The 20,588-nt window shown below is 41.5% G+C and overlaps 1 protein-coding gene across 2 annotated transcripts in view; it reads left to right on the top strand.

The window, feature by feature from the left end:
• ror1 (receptor tyrosine kinase-like orphan receptor 1) overlaps positions 1-20,588 on the top strand; it is a 218,939-nt gene that overhangs the window by 168,575 nt on the left and 29,776 nt on the right. For both annotated transcript variants that reach the window (XM_052012605.1, XM_052012604.1), the window contains exon 4: positions 3,826-3,862. In XM_052012605.1, the coding sequence (XP_051868565.1) occupies positions 3,826-3,862 (37 nt within the window). The remainder of the gene's footprint in view (positions 1-3,825; positions 3,863-20,588) is intronic.

Here is a 20,588-nt window from a genome sequence, read left to right as displayed (position 1 = left end):
CCCTCTTTCTCTCTCCCTCCCTCCCTCCCCCTCTTTCTCTCTCCCCCTTTCTCTCTCCCTCCCTCCTCCTCTTTCTCACTGTCTCCCTCCCCCTCTTTCTCTCTTTCTCACTCTCTCTCTCTCTCTCTCTCTCTCTCTCACTCACAGTCTTCCCCTGATCCTCTGACTGGCTCTGGCCTTGAGCTCCCCCATTGATCCATCTCCCTTCCCCCAATGTCTCTTTGATCAGCCCAGGCCCATGACACAGTAATTTCCCACAAGCCTCTCTCCCGCCCCACACTGCCCACCTGCAGCTGTACACCTGATCATCGACCCAACCCGACCTTGTCTCTCAGGTCACTTAACCTGATCTCCTACCCCACAGCCACAAGTCATTTGCCTGATTACTTGCCCTCAGTCCCTCCTGGATTCCCTGGACCCATCCTTGGATTGGGGCGCCACACTTTCATTTAAAAAAAAGTGCAGTGCTGATTCAGTATTGCCTAAGGCCTGGGCTTTAGGCTGTGGAGTCGCTGACACTTCAACCACCTGCAGCACTCGTAGGGCATTGCACAAAGTTTAGGCATAGGATTTTAAAATACTACACAAGGAATTTGTTGATAAAACTGAAGAATATTGGTCTAGGTGGAATTTATTTTTCCCTCTAGTGCATTGCTATGCAACTTGTAATCTTACTCACAAGATTAGATCTGTGGCTGCAATTCTCCCTTGGTGTTGCAACAGTGCATTTTCCTATGGTTATCATTTAAACCTCTTGCACCCTAAGGGCTCAGTCATTCAATGAGTCAGTTCATATGAGTCTGAGCCATTGATGTCAGACTGGTCCCAATTTTTTAATCTTTGTTTTGTGTTGCATTAGTTGATCTGACAAGCTGATGGCAATCTCATTGTTACTAGATTAAAAAGTGAAGAATAAAGTCAAACAATTGTTGTCATTCCTGATCATTACATCATTATTCTTGCTGTGGTGGTTGAAATATTAAAGGGTTGAAGACCCTGTACCATCTTGCATGTGGAGAATGGATACTTGGCTAGGATACCACAAGGTCATAATATTCCAGCCAAAGAAAGCACTTTAAAGAGAAGTCTTTGATTTCTTTTAAAATGTAAACTCAAAAGAACCAAATGGAGGAAGTAGAATGTGAAATCTGTCCCCTACCAGCACTTGACTTTGATGTGGAGGAGGTGTAGGTATTTCTGTACTGTAGTAAAATCCTGGAGCACACCTGCAACCCATCCATTGTTCACTTTTCATTCATACGTGTAGCCCTGAGAAGAGGTGGTGAGTGGAAGTTTGACGCTTTTCCGTGATGAGGGAATGCAAATCCTAAGCAATTTTTCTTTCCCATCTTCAACCTCATCCCAACCCCCAGCATACCCCTGTCATCTGCTTTCAGAACAGCACTGGCTGAGGTCTGGAAGACATTTGCCTACCTTGACCAAGTATGGCGAGTGACTTTGAGAAGGAGCAGGAGAGGGAGGAACAAACCTTTTTAAAAAAAACTGTAAGGTGATATTGTATAGTGGTTAAATTTATGCACTACGATCAGAGAATGGAGTTGGGTACTCTCAGTTTTAGGTCCTGTAGCCTTTGCCACAACTTCCCCCCACCTCTCCCCACCATTCATAATAAGTTGGTACAGAATGGTTATGTGTGAAGTTACAAAGTATCTGTGGTCAATCAATTCTGAAATGGAAATCATTCCAGCTGACTGCAAAAAAATCTGTTTTCCTCCCCCCTGCTAAAATGACTTACTTCATAAATAGAGGCTTAGAGAACAAAAGCAGAGCGATCATTTTGAATCATTATAAAGAAATTGGATAGCCTGCAGCTTAAAACAGAGGTACAGTGGCTAGTGCTGATGCCTCACAGCTCCAGAAACACGAGTTTAATCCTGAGCTCGGATACTGTTGGGCAAGCACATTCTCCTTGTCACTACGTGGATTTTGTCTGGATGCTCCAGTTTCCATCCACATTCCAAAGACAAACTGGTAGGCTAATTGGCCATTGTAGAATATCTCTTAGCACAGGTTAATGGCAAAATGGATCAGAGGGGAGATTATGGACATGTGCAAGAGAAAATGTTACAGGGAAATAGACATCATATGGGACTGATGAGACTGTTTTGCTTGGAGCTGGCCTCCTTTTATACCAATAACAAGTAAGGAATATTGCCTCCAATTCTAATCATCTCACTTCAGGATGTTAAGGCATCAGATGCTGCAGAAAAGTTTTACTTGAATGGCTCCAGGAACAGAAGATTTCAGCTTCAAGGTTAGACTGGAAAAACTGGGGTTGTTCTCCTTGGAACAAAGAAAGTTGTTGAGAGGAGACAATGATTAGTTCAAATAAGGTAATTGTAGAGACATGTTCCCATTGGCAAATGGCTCACAGACCAGAGGACACACATTCAAATTTATGGGCCAATGAAAGAGAACGGTTATGATCTGGAATTCACTGCCTGCTAAGGATTTCAGAAGAGAACTTGGGCATTTGAAGGAAAATAATAAAAAGGGCTAAGAGGAAAGAGCAAGAAATTGGGACTGCTGGGATTACTCTGCCTAGAACTGTACGTACGCAAACGGCTGAATAGCCTCTTAAGATAATTCTGTCACTGACCTGAACATGACCATAAAAAATGTTAGTTTTGCTTTCTCTGCCGATGTATTAACGTAGGTTCCCCAAATCAACCTTTAAATGGAGTAAGTCAAACAGCTCCATTCGTCTGATATCCTTGACTCTCTCTGGCTACAACTCCTATATGACATTCTACATCTGATTTAGAATTTTACCTTTAAGCATAATTATGAGCCTTGTTCAAATTTACAAAAGGCTAGATATACAGGGAGATGGGCAATAACATTCCGAGGGGATGAAACTTGCAGTGTGGCTCAGTGTACAGCTTCTATCTCACTGTCATCAGACTCTTGAACAGACCTCTCGTATGCTAAAGATTGAACTCTTGATCTTCCAATCTATTTGTGGTCCTTCTACTTGTCTACCTGCACTGCACCTTCTCTGTAATTGCAACACTATATTCTGCATTCTGTTTTCTTCATACAACCTCACTGTAATTATGTATGGCATGATTTGTCTGGAATGCCCACAAAAGTCTTTCACTGTATTTCAGTACGTGACAATAATATACCAATAAATTCCTTTTGCATGTCCAATTACTTTTAACACGTTTTTCAATTACACTTACACACACACACACACACACACACACACACACACACACACACACACACACACACACACACACACACACACACTTACCTTTCTGAAGGCCCAATGGGTCCCTTCTGACTTCTGTTACCCTCACATTCTTTGTATGGAAGCCCACCTAACATGTATCAGCAGATTGTTCAACCTGCTAGAGACCTAAATGGATCACCCGGTATCACAGAGCAAGGACAGCATAATCAAATCTAATCCTACCCTTGCCTGTGCATTTTCAATTATCATTCTATGGTGACCTGCAGCAAGCTAGATTTCTGCTCCTGTCCTTCCCAGCCCAGTGGTCTGAACCCCTGACATCCTCCTACTGAATGTGGCTCTATTAATTCAACACAAGTCTGGAATTAAACCTGGAATCTTTGTTTCCATGTGGCTCAGTCCATAGCCAATGAAATATTTTTCCGTAAAACATCTGTCATTGATAAACTTCATCCTTTTCACCAAGCTCTGATTTTCAATGCTTTGACATGAATCAAAGTGTGAAACAACAGATGTCTGAAGATAAATAACACCAGTACAAATAGAGAGCGAGAAGAAATCACTTAACTCAGGAATATTAACTCTCTGTATTTCCCTCCTTGTAGGGCCCCCACCGACTCCAAATTCGGGCAAGGCAACACAGTGAGTATACTTCTATCTACTGTTACCTATTTCCACAGCTAACATTCATTGGGCATTTTTACTTCAAGGGTATACAGTTCTACTTCAAGAGTTGGATTCTGAAGACCCTTGGAAAATGGCATGGGTTTATTTTCAATATGTTAAAACATTCTTTCTTTTAAAACAATCCTTTGTATTGCATTTACAACGAATTGGATATTGTTCTGTCACAGTCTTTAAAAGTGTTTTTCCTGTGGTCCAGGCCTGTGACTAAACAAATTGCAATTAACCCACAAAGCTTACTGCAATTGTGTGCATTTATTTCTCATGCTTGTACATGTGATAATAAGCTTGCTTAGTCTGTAATTTATTTTCTTCTCCTGTCCCTCAATGTTTTCTCCTTTCCCAAAGGTAGGTATTGATTATGGAGCTTTGGCATGTTGGCACATGGTGGTGCTCCAGATAGTACTGCTGACTCAGAGCTCTGGGGATTTGATCCTGACCTTAGATGTTCTCTGTGTGGAGTTTGCATGTTCTCCCCGTAACTATGAGACTTTCCACCAGATGCTCTGGTTTCCTTCCACATTCCAAAGACATGCTGGTAGGTTAATTGGATACTGATTTACATTTACATAACTATTTATTGAAGTAAGAGGGAAAAGAACCAAAAAGGAGAGATGATGGGTATGTGAGAGAAAATGAGTAGGGCTAAAGGGAAATAAGGGCATAGGACTAATGGGATCACTTTGTTGGGAGCCAGCATCAACCTGATGGTCCAAATGGCCTCCTGTGTCATTAAAAAAGCATTAGCAAACCATTAAGTAGAAAGAACATCTTCTTCCTCTTTGATACCTTTGCCAATCATACACAATCTGTGATGTCTTTCTACCAAGCTTTCTGCATTGGAAATAGTTTCTTCTTATTTATCAAAAGCCTTCATGATTTTGAAAGCCTCTTGCATCTTCTGTTTCCCTCCACTGTTCCAAGGAAGAACAATCCTCAACTTCTCCACTCTCTCCAAGTAGCCAAAGTCCCACCTTCCTGGTGTGCCAATCGAGTAAACCTGCACCGCACTCTCTCTGAGGCCAAGTGTAGTGGACAGATAAAACCAGCTATGGCTTTAAAATCCTAGTATTGTGGGTGGCTAAATTTCCTGGGTCTTATTTAGAAGTTTCAGAGCCTCAAGAAGCTTGCACCTTTTATAAACGCATTTTCATTGCTTACAATCCAAATAGAAAATTCATAGAAAGACACTAAATCCATATTTGCTGCAACATGAGCACTTACAGCCGGAGCTGAGGTTTGTGTGTCTCCATTCTGGTGGTAGGTCTTCTGGAAACTTGAATTTTCTCTGTTCATCAGTTAAGTTTCGTGTTATCTGGATCTAAAATTGCAGTCACTTCTGCAATATTCTTAGAAAAGTCTCCATCAAAATGTGTGCATTTAGCTTGAGTGATATTCCATGAAATAATCAAACCAGTTTGGTTGTTCTGTCAGCTTCCTTACTGTCGCAGAAATTAGGATCTGTTGCTCTTCATTTTCTTGTGATTATCGTGTTTTATCTTAATTCTGATGCAGGATATTTAGATATAAGCTTGTGTGATTCCTTTCCTAATGACCTTTTAAATTACTTTGCAATGATGAGTGATGCTTTGCAGTTAAGACACAATAATTTGTCGTCATTAACAATGAATGCAAAAACTTCACTCTTTTCTGCCTTAAAACTTATGTTTTAGAAGAAAACTTTTGAAAGTCAATGTCTTTGTCACCATGAAATTAATGCAGGACTATTAAAATATTTGCATTTTATGAGTTGTGAGTTAAGCTTGTAATACACAGGCCCTATATTCTGCAGAAATATTCTGCAGGGAGATCACAAGCATACACATGCATTCGCTACAACAGCCAAATACAGTGTGACTGCAGCCATCTGACATCATGGTCTCTTGACGCTCCACACAGTACTTGTTTTGTGGCCAGTCTGCCGAAGTTAGAGGGCGATGTGTGCTGGACAACATAGCTTCCCTGATATGTGCCTGATGCCAAAGGGTGTACTTGCCTTGAATCGCTGAGAGCCACATTTGAACTATAATAGAGTCGCATGCGGCTCTTAATTGACAGTTTGGTGTCCCATTCTGTAGATTGTAATTCAAAGGTGAAAAATGTGGGAGTTGAGATCAGTAATTTCAATTCCAGCAAAGAATGAATCAAACTGAGAGATTATTAAATTATTTTTATAAAACTGATGCCTCAGAGAGAGAGATAGTAAAGAATGAGTGTGGCACAGTATTTAGTGGTTCCATTGGTTCGATCCTGACCAGGCATTGTATGTGTGGGTTTTGCACGATCCTCTGTGACTGTGTGGGTTTCCCCGGATGGTCTGGTTTCCTCTCACATCCCCAAAGGTGTGCTGACTATGAGATTAAATGGCTATAGTAAATTGCCGCCAGTGTAGGTGGCTGGTGGGAGAATCTGGGCATGTGAGAGAGAATGGGTTGCAGGAAACAGGTGGAGCGGTGGGATTGCTCTGAAAGTTGGCATAGACTTGATGGGCTGAATAGCTTCTTTCTATGTAGTGAAAAAAATATGAAATAATATGAAATATTGCTGGGACACTAACAGGAATTACACCTTCCCCTCCTTCCCTACACCCAACCCCATCCCTCCACCCCATTCCCAGGATTGTGAGTGGAACCATCAGTGAGCAAGTTAGAACCCATCAAAATGCAGCCTATGCCCATAATTTGTTTCTTCAAATATTGTAGCAACACCCTTCTCCTTGCTGCCTTCTCCATTGTCCAAACGTTTGTTGCCACACCCTCAAATTGCCTGTCTGTTATCAAGAGCTGGATGAGCCAAAAGTTCCTCCAGGTGAATGTCAGAAAATTTAAGGCCATCTTCTTGAGCTGCTGTCGGCACCTCTGAATCTCTGGCTTCTTTTCCATCAACCTCCCTTACCCTCACCTAATCAAGCTGAGTCAGGAAAGGCATGGCCTTTCAGCTTTCTGCTCAACCACAAATTCAGCTTCTCCTCCCATTCTGTTAACAAAACTGCTTCTGGGAGTTTGTCAATATTCTCAGCATCTGCCAGCAGATCTTTCCTTCTGTTGCCAACAGCTACAGTGTGTACATGTGTCAATGCAACCACACCATAGCTAATCTCCTTGCCTCAACTTCATACAACTTTTACGTCTCCATTTCCCCATTTGTACCATCCCTCATTTCCATCACTTCAGCCCTTTGCAACCTCCTCTCGTTTCATATGTCAGAGCATATCAGTTTCTCAATTCAAATCCCTTATGCTATTGCCTTTCTGCCTTGTGTCTCATTTCTTCTAACACTAAACTTTATCTTACTCTGCACCCTTCACTGCACAAGAAATGGCTGTTTGTTGAGCAGGTACATTTTTGATTTCTGGAACTATTCACTCCTGCGTTGTTACCTGTCTCCTTGCTTCAAAAATCTAAAAAACGTCTTTTGAATTTGTTCTTGCTTCGCTATCTATGCCTAACCTTCCTTGTGTTTCTGTCTTTCTTATTTGGTATCTGCTATATTTCTTTCCTTTTCTTCTTTCCATGCTATGTAAACAAAAGTTGCAGTTGTAAATCAGGTTTCACTCAGAGCTGGGAGAAACCAGTTGGTGGAGGTGGGCTATGTTTCTTAGGTTGAGGCAGTGTAACACTGGCAGGGTCCCAGCATGTGTATGCTAAAGGAAAGGCTGAAACATTTTAACGATGTTCAGCTAGAAATGCTGAGCTGATCTGTCGTTGTTTTCTTCTATGACACCCATCATCATAGAAGCCAGTCACCAGCTTATTCAATTCATTCCATGTGAAATCAAGAAGCAGCTGCGAGCACGGGATACAGGAAAAGCAATGGAACCAGACAACATCCCAGCTTTAGGACTAAGGGCTTGCACTCAAGAACTAGCTGCACTTCTAGCCAAGCTGTTTCAGGACAGTTGAATATGCTACCTTCAACCTGACCAGGTGGAAAAATGGCCAGATGTGTCTTGTTCACAAAAAGCAGGACAAAGCCAATCCAGTTAATTACTGCCCAGCTGTCATTCATCAGCACGGTGATGGAAGGTGTCATTGACAATGCTGTCAAGCAGTATTTACTCCCCAGTTATCTGTTCACTGATATCATATTGGGTTTCACGTGGATCACTCAGCTCTGGACTTCATTGCAGCCTTGGTCCAAAGATGGACCAGAGAACTGGAACTCAGAGGTGACGGGAGAGTGACTGCCCTCGATATCAAGGCAGCATTTGACAGAGTGTCACATCAAAGCTCCATGGTAAAACTTAAGTCAATAGGTATCAGGGGAAAGCACTGCAATCTTAGAATCATACCTCACAAAAAGGAAAATGGTGGTTGTTGTTGTTGGAGTTCAATCATCCCACACCAAGGCATCACTGCAAGAGTTCTTTATGGCAATGTCTTTGCCCAACCATCTTCAGCTGCTTCATCAATGTCCTTCACTTCATCATAAAGTCAGAAGTGGGGATATTTGCTAATTGTGCAATGTTGAGTTCATTTGCAATTCATCAGCAAATGAAGCAGTCCATCACTGTATGTAGTAAGATCTGGGCAACATTCAAACATGGGCTGATAAGTGGCAGAGTACCAATTTCAATAATTTTATAGCAAATAAAAGCAACTCTTCTTGAGACTTTGTCTCAAATCTGGTAGGTGTTACAACTACACAGCCCCAAACCAGACCTTTGTTGTCAATCCCAGGTACACTCTCTAGTAGGAGTTCTACTGCCAGGTAATATCGGCCCATGATGCTTGTCTTATGTGGCTCTAAAAGATGAAAATCCGCAGGGCTCTCCAACCATAGCCACTGGTGTTATAGTCTGACTTTGCCTTCATTTAATGTCCACACACAGTTTCCAGTGAATTGTACTGGATATGAAAGGCTTGCTGATATTCACCTCTCTAACTCCACACATCGAGTATCATTTTGGGGTGACTGAGTTTAATTTAAATTTATCCAAAGGTACAATAAAAATTCAAATTCAATATGTCCCTTTTTAATTTATAATGAGTATATTCTTGGCTTGGACTCAGCTACTGTTTGCCACAAGGAAAATGTAAAAAGGCATTAAGAATCTGTCACAAAAACACAAAATGCTGAAAGCTCACAGAAAATCAATCTTGCAGATTAGTCATGATCTGTGGAGAATACAAATAATCCAGACAAATACTGTTCTTTGAAGATCATCTGAAAGCAATCAGCTTCCAATGATGTTTATGATCTGTCTTACTTTGGAGAAACTCAGATTTAAAGATAAGCCTCTCATTTGCCTTGCAGAGCCCAGCTTTTCAAAGTAATAATCATTAGTCTTCACAGAAAGCAGATATTAACAGTGTGTTTATTGCCTGTTGCAGTTAGGCCCGCTAATCTGATAATCAGACTTTTACGGATACTGTGGAGGGAGTGGCAGTAAATATAAAGGAGAGTATTGGTCGCCAGTGGTACTCACCTCTGCACATTCTGTTCATCGTTTTAAAGTGCTAGTGACTAAAGATAAATTTATTGCCCTAATGTTAAAACTGCTACTGAACATCAATGAAAAACAAAAATAAAATGCAGACACTGTTTTTCTGAAATAAAAACAGAAATGATGGAAACACTCAACAGGGCAGGCAGCATCTGTAGAAAGAGAAACAGAGTCGATGTTTCAGATTGAAGGCACTTTGTCAGTTTTGTTTCTCATTTCACAGATGCTGCCTGACCATTTGTGTGTTTCTGGCATTTTCTTTTTTTTATTACTGAATATTACAAACTGTGGAATATGAGTGACCTTCAACTTGGCTGTTTTTTGAACTGTCCCCCTTATTTCTTCTACAAATGTTTCTTTTTCACTTTTGAAAGAATTGACACATTGGGATGTGATAATGCAAAAAAAAACAACATTCCTGGTACCTCCACCCACCACCCATCTGACCACAGTATTTAGTGAGCTTCAGCGAAAACAGTAAAACAGGCAAGTTTGATCCTGCCTCACATGCTCATTTGCACATTTTCTAGCAACAGCTAAGTGAACAAAGTCAAAGTCAGGAATGCTGACAGACCTTTCCCCTCATTGACTCCGGACAACTGAGACTACATGCAAGGCTAAAGCTGCCATGTTGGATGAGATGTGCCTTTATCTACAAAACTATTCTCAAAAACTGGGTAATCCTCAAAGGTTTTTTTTGTTTCCTCTTTGCAATGTGTTTTCCCTTAGTGTTTGTAACAAAGAGAATGAAAGAGCATCCTAGCTCACTAATCTCAGACTGTGAACCCAGTTGCTATGTTCTGGTATGATTCTCCTTCTAACTTTCTTCTGTTTCATGTGTAGGGTGGTTGCCATTCAGCTGTGACCAAAACCCAAAGTGAGACAGCACTGTTCTTACGATGACTTAGCACTGAGATCATAGTGTCTGTGTCCTTGGAGTTAGTGAACTTACAGCAAACGTTTTCATATTTGTAGTCAAAATTAAGAAATAGCTATCTACTACGTGGCTGTTTATTGTCTGAATCAACCTCCACATACTGTAAATCTGCTGCCCAGTTTGAAATCACCTAAGAAAACTGCATGCAGGTTGGTCAAATTGTGGCATATATGATTTCCAACCCCATGTAAATTTTATGTCCAGGTCTGTTGAATCAGTTTGTTTTTGATTAAATACACTCAAGCAGTTCAAACCAAGAAAACCCTTGCTCCAAAACTATACAGACGAGGGGTCTGTGGGATTGGAAAGATGGATGGGCTCTTAGTATCTGGAGGATATATTACAAGAACAGCAGTGTTCCTGCAGCATTGACCATCCATCTGTATATACCAGCATCAGTTCAATGGAGATGGTGACCTCTGGCTGTGTGGTAATATTACTTTGCTGTGCAGGGGCTTTGCAGCGGAATTGTAACATCAGCTGTGGGATCAAATTTGCAGAAAAGTAACACAAATGAATGACACAATGTGCTTCAGTGATGTATAACTGAAACAAATGTTGAGTGAAAGAGTAAGGAGTTACAAAGAAACACAGAAACTAGAGGCAGGAGTAGGCGTTTGGCCCTTTGAGTCTACTGCGTCATTCAATGTTATCAAGGCTGATCGTCCAGATTCAGGAACCCATTGTTGCTTTCTCCCATATCTCTTGATCTTACTCTTTACCTATATAAACCGTATCTAACTCCTTGGATATTGATGATTTAACCTAATCTGCATTTCACAGGTTCACAGGCAGGCACAGTAGTGTACAGGTTAGCGTAATGCTATTACATCGCCAGTGACCCAGGTTCAATTCCGGCCGCTGTCTGTAAGGAGTTTGTTCGTTCTCCCCATGACTGGGTGGGATTCCTCTAGGTGCTCCGGTTTCCTCCCACATTCCAAAGACCTGTGGGTTAGGAAGTTGTGGGCATGCTATGTTGGTGCCGGAAGCGTGATGACACTTGCGGTCTGCCCCCAGAACATTCTACGCAAAAGTGCATTTCACTGTGTTTCAATGTACATGTGACTAATAAAGAAATCTTATCATTCCTTGAGTGAAGAAACTAGTTGGGAGAGCTGACTGGAAGTTTAGGACGATTAAAGAAGCTCTTCATAAAGAGAAATGGGTGGCAAAGAAAGGGTTTAGAGAGAGAAATCTAAAGATGGGAACCTCAGTCGTTGAAAGTAGGGTTAACAAAAATATAGCTACTAATAGTGAGGCAAAGGGAAAATGCACTAGAGGCCAGAGCCAGAAACCAAAGAGTTCAGGAAACAGAGGATATATGAAGTGAGACTAGTTCATGGTGGGAAGGATGGATGAGGCTGAGGAGTATTTTTAACCCAAAAATGAAATTTTGAACTTGAAGCAAAGGAAGGGTGTAACCAGACTAATGCCTTTCAGTAGAGAACATGCCTTTCAAGACCATAAGATGTCAAAAAGCATTTTTTGCCAACAAAATGCTTCTGAATTTTACTGATTGTTAATATGTGGGGAATATGGTAGCTGATATTTTCCACAGTGACGTCATACATTAAAGAGATTACTGAAATTCTGTTCAAGGGATATTGGTGCATCGTAAAACTTCAGTCAGAACACAAGAACTTTCCTGCCCCTGAATGGTGCTATACCTCTGGGGTCTTGTTTAGTGTCTTTTCTGAAAGGGGGTTAATGTGAGAAAATGGGACTGCATCATGTTCTGCAGTAGTCCCAAAGTCTACACCATTGAGCCTGTTCACTTCCTCCACCTAAAGATTCTTTATTTTTCATGTTGTACCTCATCCTGTCAAACAATTAGGTCAAAGTTTTGTCTAATAGTGGATCGATTTATAGATATTACAGTATCAGTGAGGTTGTAGCTTTGTCAGGGGAGATGCACTGCATCTGGATTAGAAAATTTATAAATTCTATGCCTGGAAAAGTCAAGGTCACAGGCCACTAAAAAACAAATCATCTTTTTGTCAAACATAAAGTGGTGTGTATATCTGGAGAGAGATCAGAAAATGCTGAGCCAACAACATTATATTGCCACCTTCAGACCCTGACTGAGGCACAGCTTTTTTTTTAATGTGTGCACCATTAACTTGTTATCCAAATTGTAGGCTCATTTACAGTTCACATGCAGAAGGCATTATTTCTATTTATAGTCCAGATGTGGAAGACATAGCAAATGCTTTTGGACACAGTAGGGATGTGAATAGTGTTTCATTCTGGTCAGAAGAAGAATCTATGGGGTAAGGAGTTTTGATGTTAGCTTAGACTAGATGTTTATCAAAAAGCCCACACAGTGAGTCAAAACAGACAATATGCAACCAAAATATGATAAATTTTTCAGGTATTGCAAGATCTCAGCTCAACGGTGTTGTTGCCTTCCTTCTGTTGCTCAGCTGTTCTTTCACAGATAAGTCATAATTATTCTATTCACCATGCTTTACGTAAATAGCTTTGTACTGAATCACATTTACCATCTCCAAGTCTTTATGTGGTTGTGGTGGTGAACAGAGGGTTAAGAAAAGAATAGAGATTGTCCAGTCATGATGCCCCCAGACACCATGAGTATGGGCAGGCTTGGTGGATCTTTGCCCATTGTTATTGCATGTAAGGTCCTAGATTTTATCCCTGGCTATGCTGAATCAGCTAATCTCAGCATGATTATGGTGCTGTAATTGCTTGGATCTTTTCTGTGCTACATTTGGGGAAATTTACATCAAACCTGTCGATGGCTTAGTTGTATGAGCCAGTGATTGGTTTCTTTTAAAGACAAATCTTAGTCAATATCTAGCTTTTTACAAGATAACTATTCTGGTTATTGAGACCTGGACTAATCATTGCCCATATCCTTCATGGTGAGGCAGGTGGAATGGTTTTACTTTATTCTCAATGAATACTGTACTGGGAGACTCATGTAGTGATGATCTGCTTTCTTTTATGTTGTTTCTAGGCCAAATCATCCAACTCACCATTCATGATTCCTTTCGACATGGCTGCAACTCCTGCCATTACCTCACTGCCATTACCACCTCCATTCCAAATTCCCAATGGCAGTCCTTCTCATCATAACAACATAAAAAATAGGAGCAGGAGTAGGCCATCTGGTCTGTAAAGCCTGCTCCACCATTCAATAAGATCATGGCTGATCTGGCTGTGGACTGGGATCCACCTACCTGCCTTTTCCCCATAACCCTTAATTCCCCTACTATGCAAAAATCTATATAACTGGTCTTAAATATATTTAAGGAGCTTCCCTGGGCAAAGAATTCCACAGAATCACTACTCTCTGGGAAAAGCAGTTTCCCCTCATCTCTGTCTTAAATCTATTTCCCCCGAATCTTGAGGCTGTTTCTCCTAATTCTAGTCTCACCTACCAGTGGAAACAACTTTCCTGACTCTGTCTTATCGATCCCTTTCATAATTTTATATGTTTCTATAAGATCCCCTCTCATTCTTCTGAATTCGCATGCAACACTGACCAAATCAGTGCATCAGGAAAACCAGGTGACCTGTTATTGTGTAGACAGCTAAGTTAGCCTTAAAGCCAAACCTTCCAAAGCTACCCACCTTGTGTTAGAAGTACCATCACAGTGTTGTCCCATGACTGGTCATACATTTGGCCTAAGGCTACTTCGCATGCAAGAGCCAGGCATTCAGCTAGACAGGATTCAAATATTTGATGTGGCAAACCCTTTGGGACTGAGTTTAGCAGGAGGTAGCCAGTCACTGGTTGAAGAGGAAAGAAACAAGTGGAAAATGACATTTTTTCACATGAGAGCTGAGATGCTTTCCTGAGGCTTGCAGAAGTTCCAAAGTCCTAGGGGCTGTGTGCCTAACAAGCAGCATCTGTCTGCATCCAGCATTTGAACTGGGCAGTGATGGGAAACACCCATGAGAAGCTGTCATGTCAGCCCCCTTGCCAGGGTTCAATGGCCTTAGCCACCTTTGTAAAATTCCCAGATCCACTAGAGCTATTGAAGCAGTGGAGGGAGACTTTGAGCAACAACTGAGTATTTTGTGGTGGAGGTTAGTTTACCTCAAAATCAACATGGACCTCTATCCTGGAGGAATTCTTAAATATGAAATCAATGATGTGCATCAATTCAAGTTGATTGGTTAATTTTATCCCACAATTCCATAATCTGACAGTATATCGAAGACATCCACCATTTTTAATTCATTGGCTCAATTTAATCACTTTTTAAAAAAACTTATGGATAACCTCTTCAGTTTTAAATTATCTCTGTTGGTAGGATGGGAGTGATAGGGATCAGACAAAATGTTTTTCTGGTTTTCAGTTTCTTTGCAGAATCACAGAAATTTTACAACACAGGAGGATGCCAGTGACTGTGTTAGTTGAAAAAGAGCCACCCGAGGTCGCCTGGCCTTCCAGCACTTGGCCTGTAACCCTGCAGGTCACAGCCCTTCCAGTACACTTCCCAGCCTTTTTTGACATGGGATGAGGGTGTCTGCCTCTACCACCCTTTCAGATCCCAACCACCCTCTGGGTGGAAAATGTTTCCCTCATCTCCACTCAAATCCTTCTACCAATTACTTTAATGTTATGCCATCTGATTTTTGACCTCACTGCTGAGGGAAATAGGTCCTTCCTACTTATTCTATGAAGGGCCCTTATAATTTTATTCACCTTGAATAAATCTCCCCTCTGCCTTCTCTCTTGTAAAGGAAACAAACCCAGCCTTTCCAATCCTTCCTCAAATCTTGGATTTTCTATACCCAGTACATATTCCTGAAATTGCTCTGCCTCTCACCCATCTCGAACAATCACATTTTCCTGCAATGGTATAACCAGAACTGAACACTGCCTTCAAGCTGTGGCCCAACCAATGTTGCATACAGTTCCTGCTTTTATAAACTATGCCTTAGCTAATAAAGGAAAGTATCTGCAAACCACATTAACCAGCTTATCTACCTGTCCTGCTACCTTTAAGGATCTATGCACATGCACTTTAAGGTCCCTTCATTGCTCCACACCTCTCATTACCCTCCTGTTCATTGTGTATTCACTTGTCTCCTCATCTCCTGACTGAACTTCATTTTTTGTTTGAGCAACCAAACCATTTCTATCTTCCTTCATACCAAAAGTTTCCTACTCGCTGCTGACTACATGACTGATTTTTGTATCAACTACAGATCTATTTATAAATCCCCTTTTTTTTCCTACATTGATGATATACAGTGCAAAAAGCAAGGGACCAAGTATGAAGCCCTGTGAAACCACCGTTCAAAAACCTTACAGTCACAAAAACACCCTTCAGCCATTACCCCTTTGCTTCCGGTCACTAAGCCAGTTATTGTTGCAATTTGCCACTCTTGCTTGAAATTCAAGGCATCTATTTTATTGACCAGCCTGTGACGTGGGACCTTGTCAACACTTTGCTAAAATTTCCGAATCCATCAAATGGACTGCCCCCCATCAACCCTCCTTGTCATCACAAAAAAAATCAATCATATTATAAAGTGAAGTCATTCTAAAGAGATAACAGATACAAAAATGTGTTCTGCAAAAGCTCGGCGCAGCGCTGGTAAACTGATGATATTTTTCAGAGGATTTTAAGCCTAGCAGTCCTTCAGCTGTGAAAGAGATGACTTGCCCATCAGAGAACCACCTAATTTCTTTCATTCACCACCATAATACACGACTCAAAACTGAGTAACAAACTGCACCCAGCCTGTCATAGTTATCATGATGCGTGTTAAAAGCAAACGCTACTTTCAACCAATTACATTTCAATAGATCAACAGGTTTTCAATTAACCTTTGGATCACAACCCTCCATGGAATTTAACAAAATGGTGCTAAAGAGTTTGAACAGAGCTGATTAATAAGTTTATTCATGCCAGTGCTCCCTTGATTACCGTCCAACAATGACTGACCTGTATAGTTGCTGTGTGTTGGCAGTTCCTGCTACAACTGCCAAGGTACATCAGATGATCCAGCCCATTGTTCTTAATGGTAGGGAGGGGCAAAACAAATTGTTACCATGATTTACTAGTGGATGAGAAGTATTGTTAATCTAAATCACTCTCCTTTTGCTAATTAGAAATGTTTTGTCAATGGAGTGGTGATATTGGTACAAAGAGGAAGCAGGTAAACACAGTAATGTGCTACCAGCCCTAATTGAAAAAAGTGCATTTGGTAGTATGTCATGAGAAGAACAGCTGTGAAATCCCTGCTGCTTTACAGTCTTTCAAAGTTGTCACACTCATGAAGAACTTGTGGAAGAGTTATGAATAAAGTTTATTTTGTTAAAAAAAACTTGTGGAAGAGTTCTTCCAAGCAAACACCTTTGACCATGTCTATCAGGCAATGGTCAGCACGGAATGTCCTGCAGACACTGCAGGATAGGGACTCTGTGGATATATAGATATTAAGATATTTATTTATTAGTCACACGTACATCGAAACACACAGTGAAATGTGTCTTTTTGTGTTACTGAGAATGTGCTGTGGGCAGCCCACAAGTGTCACCACTCTTCCGGCACCAACATAGCATGCCCACAACTCCTAACCTGTAGGTCTTTGGAATGTGGGAGGAAACCGGAGCACCCAGAAGAAACCCACACAGACACACGGGGAGAATGTGCTAACTCCTTACAGACACTGGTGGAATTGAATTCGGGTCACTGGCACTGTAATAGTATTACACTGATGTTTCCTGAACAGACTGTCCAAATCATTTGGCAGAATGCCTCATTACCAGAACTCACCAACAAGCACCAAAACCTCATTTGGATGGCAGTGAGAGGGGCTCTCACAGTCAGATCCTTCCTGTACAGACAAAATATCTTCCCTAACACACACTGCCCAAGAGACAGTCACCCACCTCTTTGCAGACTGTGGATTAGCTAAGAGGGTGTGGAGAAGGATGCAAGGGTCCTTGTCTTGGTTCATCCCAAGCAGCTGAGTTACAGAAGACTCTTGGATCTACAGGTTGTTTCCAGGGGCACACACCGCAACAGACATCAAGTGCTGCTGGAAGGTCATCAACTCAGTGAAAGATGCCCTTTGGTCTGCCTGAAACTTGGTCTTTCAGCATAATGAGATATCCATAAGTGAATGCTGCCGACTGGCACATTCCGGGCTGCAGGAGTATGTGCTGAGGGACGCACAAGCTTGGTGCAGCCAATGCAGAGGCTCTGTGGGGGAAGGACCACGGTCTAAGCTCCTTCTACTACCGCACTTGGAGCGGCTGAATTGGGTAGGGAAGCCCCTCAAGTGTTGATATGGTATATCACTCCAGAGGGCCACATCAAGTGGCAATGGTGCTATGGTTTTAAAAAATAAGTTAACACGACTAAATGTATTGACCATGGAAGTAGAAGTTTTGCACTGTTTCTTCTTTTGTATATATTTTTTATTATGTACAAAGTTTATTTTTGAAATTAAAAAAAAAATGAAGTATAGACACTTGGAAGAGCCATTATAAGGGATAGCAGCATCGCATTACCAGAGCTGAGTTAGAGTTTGGGGAGGTCGGGTACACTGATGAGCAATGGATAGCTGGCATAAGGTTTGCCCAGAATGACCTGGAGCAGGATGCACAGAAAGTTTGTGTTGTGATCTTTTTAACATGATACCAGTGACTAGCCAAGAACTGCCTTGCCTATTACCCTGGGCATAATTTTCTGCGTAACTGGCACCAGCACCAGCTGGTGTGCATTCATTAAAGCCTACCTGCATTCTGCAGGCAAAGAGCTTTGAGACTGGAACTGATGGTGCAAGTCAATGAAGAAGACTTTAAACTTTGCTTGTAAAAATGGCAGAACACTAGTGATAGTGCCTCCAATTTACTGGCACCTTGGTGGGTGAGGAGGAAAGGGGCCTCTAGCCATCAGAGTGCTGGAAATGGAGTACATGGTGAAATGGCAGCGGGAGGAGGCAGAAACTAAGGTGAATGTTAGGAGCTGAACACCCAAAAATATGGATGCAGTGTTGCAGTAAGTTTAAAGACTTATGGATAGGAGGGACTTAGAGGGATATGGGCCAAATGGGGGCAAATGGGACTAGCTTCATGGGCACCAGAATGGGCATGGATGAGTTGGGCCGAAGGGCTTGTTTCCATGCTGTATTACACTGACTCTATGACCTCACAGTCATGGTCCAGGTCACCCAATACATCATCTTCCATCAATTGTACCACTCATCACACCCTGCTTGATGCAGTACACTCTGCTACAACTGCCAATGGCATATCAGATGATCCAGCCCAATGGGTATACCAACAGGCTATCAGGCCTGGGACCCAGCATTCAAATGCCTTGCTATGCACTCACAATCTTACTCCTGGTCTAGTTCTCACACCGATATCTTACAGTTTCTACACACTGCCAGCAATTCATCCAAGCACACTGCACAACACTCATTAACAAATTCTGCCTTTCTTACAGGAGAAGGTGCCAGCAAGTATTAGCAATAGCAAACTGGAAGTGATACAGGCACAACTCCAAAGGCTTATTCTATGACCTGTTTATGATTCGGTGCCTTATGTTCTTGGGTTTGCTATTGATTGATTATAACCTATAAGAAATCAATTACTTCTGTAAATAGCACTAGTGCAAAAAGGAGGGTTTCTTCCTGTGCCAATTACTTCTTTCTTCATGCACACATGGCATCAGTTATGTCACCAAGGTAGCAATGGCTTCAAATCCGCATTGTCCAAAGACTGATGTCACAGTCAGCTTCCAGTGGGCACTATTGTCATTTGCACTGATGTCCTTAACACAAGACTGGACCTAAAAATGCCCACTTGCTCATGAAATTCCAGGTTAATCGGCATACATAGCACCCAAACATCTGGTATTACAGAACCTAGTTTTGCTGCTTTTGTGCTTTAAGGAACGTTGGGAGGAATATTGGCGAGGAAGGCAAGTTATTAAGCCTTTGTACTGCTTGAGGGGAAAGGTTTTTGAATCTCACAGACTGCAGGAGTCCGCTTTATTGGTTTGAAAATACTGATTGGATAATGCATACAGTGTGTTCATCTCCAGCTGAATCTCTGGAGTTGGCTTCCTTCCTGCTCTCAAATGCTGATCCCATCATTGCAGGACAATTTTTTAAAAATTCAATACTGTTTCATGAAATAATTATGGGAAGGTCTTAGGTTTCATTTCATATAATGTGTATTGGCTGACTGCACTCCAACCCTGAGTGCTTAATTCTCTGAACAGGTAATTCCTGTACTCAGTGGCTTTGTATTCACAGTCAGTACTTAAATTCACTGCTTCAGCCAAGTAATCCATTTTACTGAAATACCAGCTGGGACTCAATTTTGTCCCTTTGAAGGGAAGGAGAATTTGGAGACACACAGGATTTGTCATTATAGCAAATTCTTTGCTGTTACAAGTAAGCCTGAAGCAATGGACCTCAAGGCATACTGTGGCCCTTGTATCCATTTCCTTCAGCTTTCTATCTGTGCACTGAATAATCTTCATAGACTACCACTGATGTTCTCTATGGCCAAACTAGAAGTGGAGAAGATCACTTCCCTGTGCCAAGGCACTGTACCATAGCCAACTTTCCACCAAGAAAACTGGCAGCATAAAAAGGAAAAGAACATTTCAACCACTGTGTTTTTGCAGTCACGATCAGCTGAAACAGGAGTCCAAGGAATTTATATTTGAAACTTATTTATCGCAGTTCTGAAATTAAGACTTGTTCAGCCATCTCATATTCTAACTCGCTCTTCCCCTACCTCTGAAAACTAGCCAGTTCTTTATACCCTTGGGCTTTTCTTTTTCCTAAAGCTGCAGGGTTTTAAAAGTCAATTTTAATGTAACATAACCGCCACTATTTATCTAATTTTCTACACACTCTTTTCCAATTTACTGGTGTTCTCTACCATGAATCTTGGGTTTGTGCTTGTGTGAATCAACAAAAAAGCATTTGGTGCAATTTAAGGGTCACAATTTAATACTTTTGAGGTTCTCTGCATTAGTATAGAGAAAATCGTCATATAGTTTATTTTTATTTCTTTCCAAAGGGAAGTGAGAGAGGCATTCTGTCTTCTTCCAAGAGCTGAAATTAATGCTGTGCTTGCATATCCTAACACCAAGTCACTCTGCTGCTGTACTATGTTCAGCGTTGTTGAGTGAGATCGTTTTATATTTAGGATAACGGATTGAGGGCAGTCCGCCAACCGTGTACAGAATTCTAACTTGTTGTTTGCTCAATCAGCAGTAGGTTGAGACTTGGCACTGTGCAAAAGACAAATTCCTCATTGTATCTGGCAGATTGCAAAATAGGTTAGGCAA

The sequence above is a fragment of the Pristis pectinata genome, chromosome 3, assembly GCF_009764475.1.
Source record: "Pristis pectinata isolate sPriPec2 chromosome 3, sPriPec2.1.pri, whole genome shotgun sequence".
In the NCBI taxonomy this organism is placed as follows: Eukaryota; Metazoa; Chordata; class Chondrichthyes; order Rhinopristiformes; family Pristidae; genus Pristis; species Pristis pectinata.
Note: the sequence above shows the minus strand (reverse complement) of the source record. Positions and strands in the feature narration are given on the sequence as shown.